The 2500-nt window shown below is 48.4% G+C and overlaps 1 protein-coding gene across 1 annotated transcript in view; it reads left to right on the top strand.

Annotated features, from left to right (window-relative positions):
- EMH_0021680 (uncharacterized protein) overlaps positions 1-1179 on the top strand; it is a gene marked incomplete at both ends in the record, with an annotated part of 5769 nt that extends 4590 nt beyond the window's left edge. The window contains 2 exons of the mRNA XM_013496614.1: positions 1-318; positions 941-1179. The exon at positions 1-318 is cut by the window's left edge and continues 155 nt beyond it. Of these exons, the coding sequence (XP_013352068.1) occupies positions 1-318; positions 941-1179 (557 nt within the window). The remainder of the gene's footprint in view (positions 319-940) is intronic.
- Between the last annotated feature and the right edge of the window lie 1321 nt (positions 1180-2500).

Genomic DNA, 2500 nt, shown 5'->3' with positions numbered 1-2500 from the left:
AGCAGCTGCAGCAGCTGCAGCAGCTGCAGCAGCTGCAGCCTGTACAGTATGTATATCCTAGTGTCTCCCCAGCAGCAACATACTGGACCCCACAGGAGACAGTTGTCTCCCCCCCTCCTTCTTCTTCTTGTATTTTCTCAACAAATGAAGGAGACAGTGAAATAATAAAAACAGAAGCACAAAGAATAAGTAAAGATGCACTTGCTGTAGGGACACATGTATATGGAGGAGTAAAGAACGCAGTAAACTCGGAGACAACACAACAGCTGCTGCGCTCTGTTGGGGACATCGTTGCGGGGGCTTATGATAGGCTGCGGGGTACGCGCTAGTTAACTATGAAACGGAGACAAAAGGAGACAGAAAGGAGACAAAAAAGAGACAAAAAGGAGACAAAAAGGAGACAAAATGGAGAAGAGACAGAAGGGAGACTAAGAGGAGACAGGAGGAGACAAAAAGGGGAGAAAAAGGAGACAAAAAAGAGACAGAGGGGAGAGAAAGAAGAGACAAAAAGGAGAGAAAAAGGAGACACTCGGTATACTGCTCTCTTTTGTCTCCTTTTTTTTTATCACAGCGAAAAGAAATAGAAAAAGAGGAGAAAGAAAAGGAGACAGAGAGATAGATGTATGAGTGCTTGCTGCAGCTGTTGCTGTCTCCCCTTGTCTCCTCCTGTATCTGCACCCAGCAGCAGAGGAGACAGACGCAGACAAAGACAAAGACAAAGACACACACACAAATATTATAGTAAAATATTATAGTAGAGGCTGGAGAGGGAGGGGTTGGGGGGCAGCTGCTAGCAACAAGCAAAGGAGAAGGAGACAGAGAGAGAGAGAGAGAGACGTGCTGCTGCTAGCTGCAACTGTCTCCTCCGCGGCAGCAGCAGCAGCAGCAGGAGGAGACACGGAGACACCGCAGCCTTGAGGTGTATGTGGAGGTGGTTCAGGTGTACGCGCAGCTGTACGTACACCTGAGCGCCAGCAGGAGATAAAGGTAAAAGAGAAAGCCAGAAGAGAAAAGGAGACACCGCAGCGAAGGAGACAGATAGAGAGAGAAGAGGGGGGGAGGGGACAGGGAGAGACAGAGACAGAAAGGAGACAGGGTATGCACAGAGACGGAGACAGAGACAGAGACGGAGACAGAGACAAACAGAGACACGCAAAACAGAGACAGACAGACGCATGAACCACCACCACCTGCTGCTGCAGCAGCAGCAGCAGCAGGAGCAGCAGGAGCAGCAGCAGCAGCGGGGAGACAGAGCCTACGGCTGTCTTGATTGAGTCTGGGGTGTATCTACTGTCTCCTTTCTCCTGTCTCCTGTCTCCTGTCCCTAAACCCTGTAAACCTAAACCCTAAACCCTAAACCCTAAACCCCCTGTCTCCTGTCTCTTGCATCAGTGATGAGTCTGTTTGGGGTGGGGTGCTGCAGGCTGCCGCGACCGCGCAGGCGCGGAGGTGCCCTCAAACCCTAAACCCTAAACCCTAAACCCTAGACCCTAAACTGTCTCATTTTCCGTCTTGTTCTTCATTCTCGTCTGCTTCTATCTGGATCAACTGTTTCTCCCTAAACCCTAATAAACCCTAAACCCTAGTAAACCCTAAACCCTACTAAACCCTAAACCCTAGTAAACCCTAAACCCTAGACAAGCCCTCGCGCGTTGCATGCAGCAGCTGCCCCTCTTTGCTGCCAAGAACAAATAGTGCACCTCCTAGGGTTTAGGATTAGGGTTTAGGGTTTAGGGTTTAGGGTTTACGGTGCACTGATGACTCCGCTACGGAGGAGTATATTTAATATGCTGCAGCAGCAGCAGCAGCAGCAGGAGCAGCAGATGCTGCCGCTGCTGCTGCTGCTGCTGCTGCGAAGAGAAGGGGGGACAAGGAGAGCCATTGCTGTCTCCTTGAGGATTGAGGAGACAGAAGAAAAAGAAACAAACAAAATAAAACAAAAAAAAAAACAAAAAAAAAAATATTAAAAAACCCCTCTCTCCTCTTGCTTATGCTGGTGCTGCTCTATACACACCAGCAGCAGCAAACCCTAAACCCTAAACCCTAAACCCTAAACCCTAAACCACAAAATTTCAATGTATGCTCCTAAAACTAAACCTCCTCGCTGCCTCTCCTGTAACGGCAACCTGCTAATAAAAAGGAAGAAGTTTAAGGGTTTAGGGTTTAGGGTTTAGGGTTTAGGGTTTAGGGTTTAGGGTTTCACTGATAGTTAATAAAAATAATAAATTAAATAAGCGGTATAAGAAACAAACTAAACGGAGACTGTCTCCTCTCGATTGCCTCGAGACAGAAGAACCGCTGCTGCTGCTGCTGCTGCTGCTGCTGCTGCTGCTGCTGCTGCTGTAGCGCAGCAGCAACTGCTGCTGATGAGGCCGACAGCTGTTGCTGCTGTTATTAATTAAAATAATTTGTGTTTTTATTTTCCCCTTATATACTGCAGCACACACAAACACACACACCTAGTCAGCTGCTGCAGCAGCAGCTGCTGCTGCTGGTGTTG

This window comes from Eimeria mitis, genomic scaffold (assembly GCF_000499745.2).
Source record: "Eimeria mitis Houghton genomic scaffold, Emh_scaff22, whole genome shotgun sequence".
Lineage (NCBI taxonomy): Eukaryota > Apicomplexa > Conoidasida > Eucoccidiorida > Eimeriidae > Eimeria > Eimeria mitis.
This window is presented reverse-complemented; position numbering and strand designations above follow the sequence as displayed.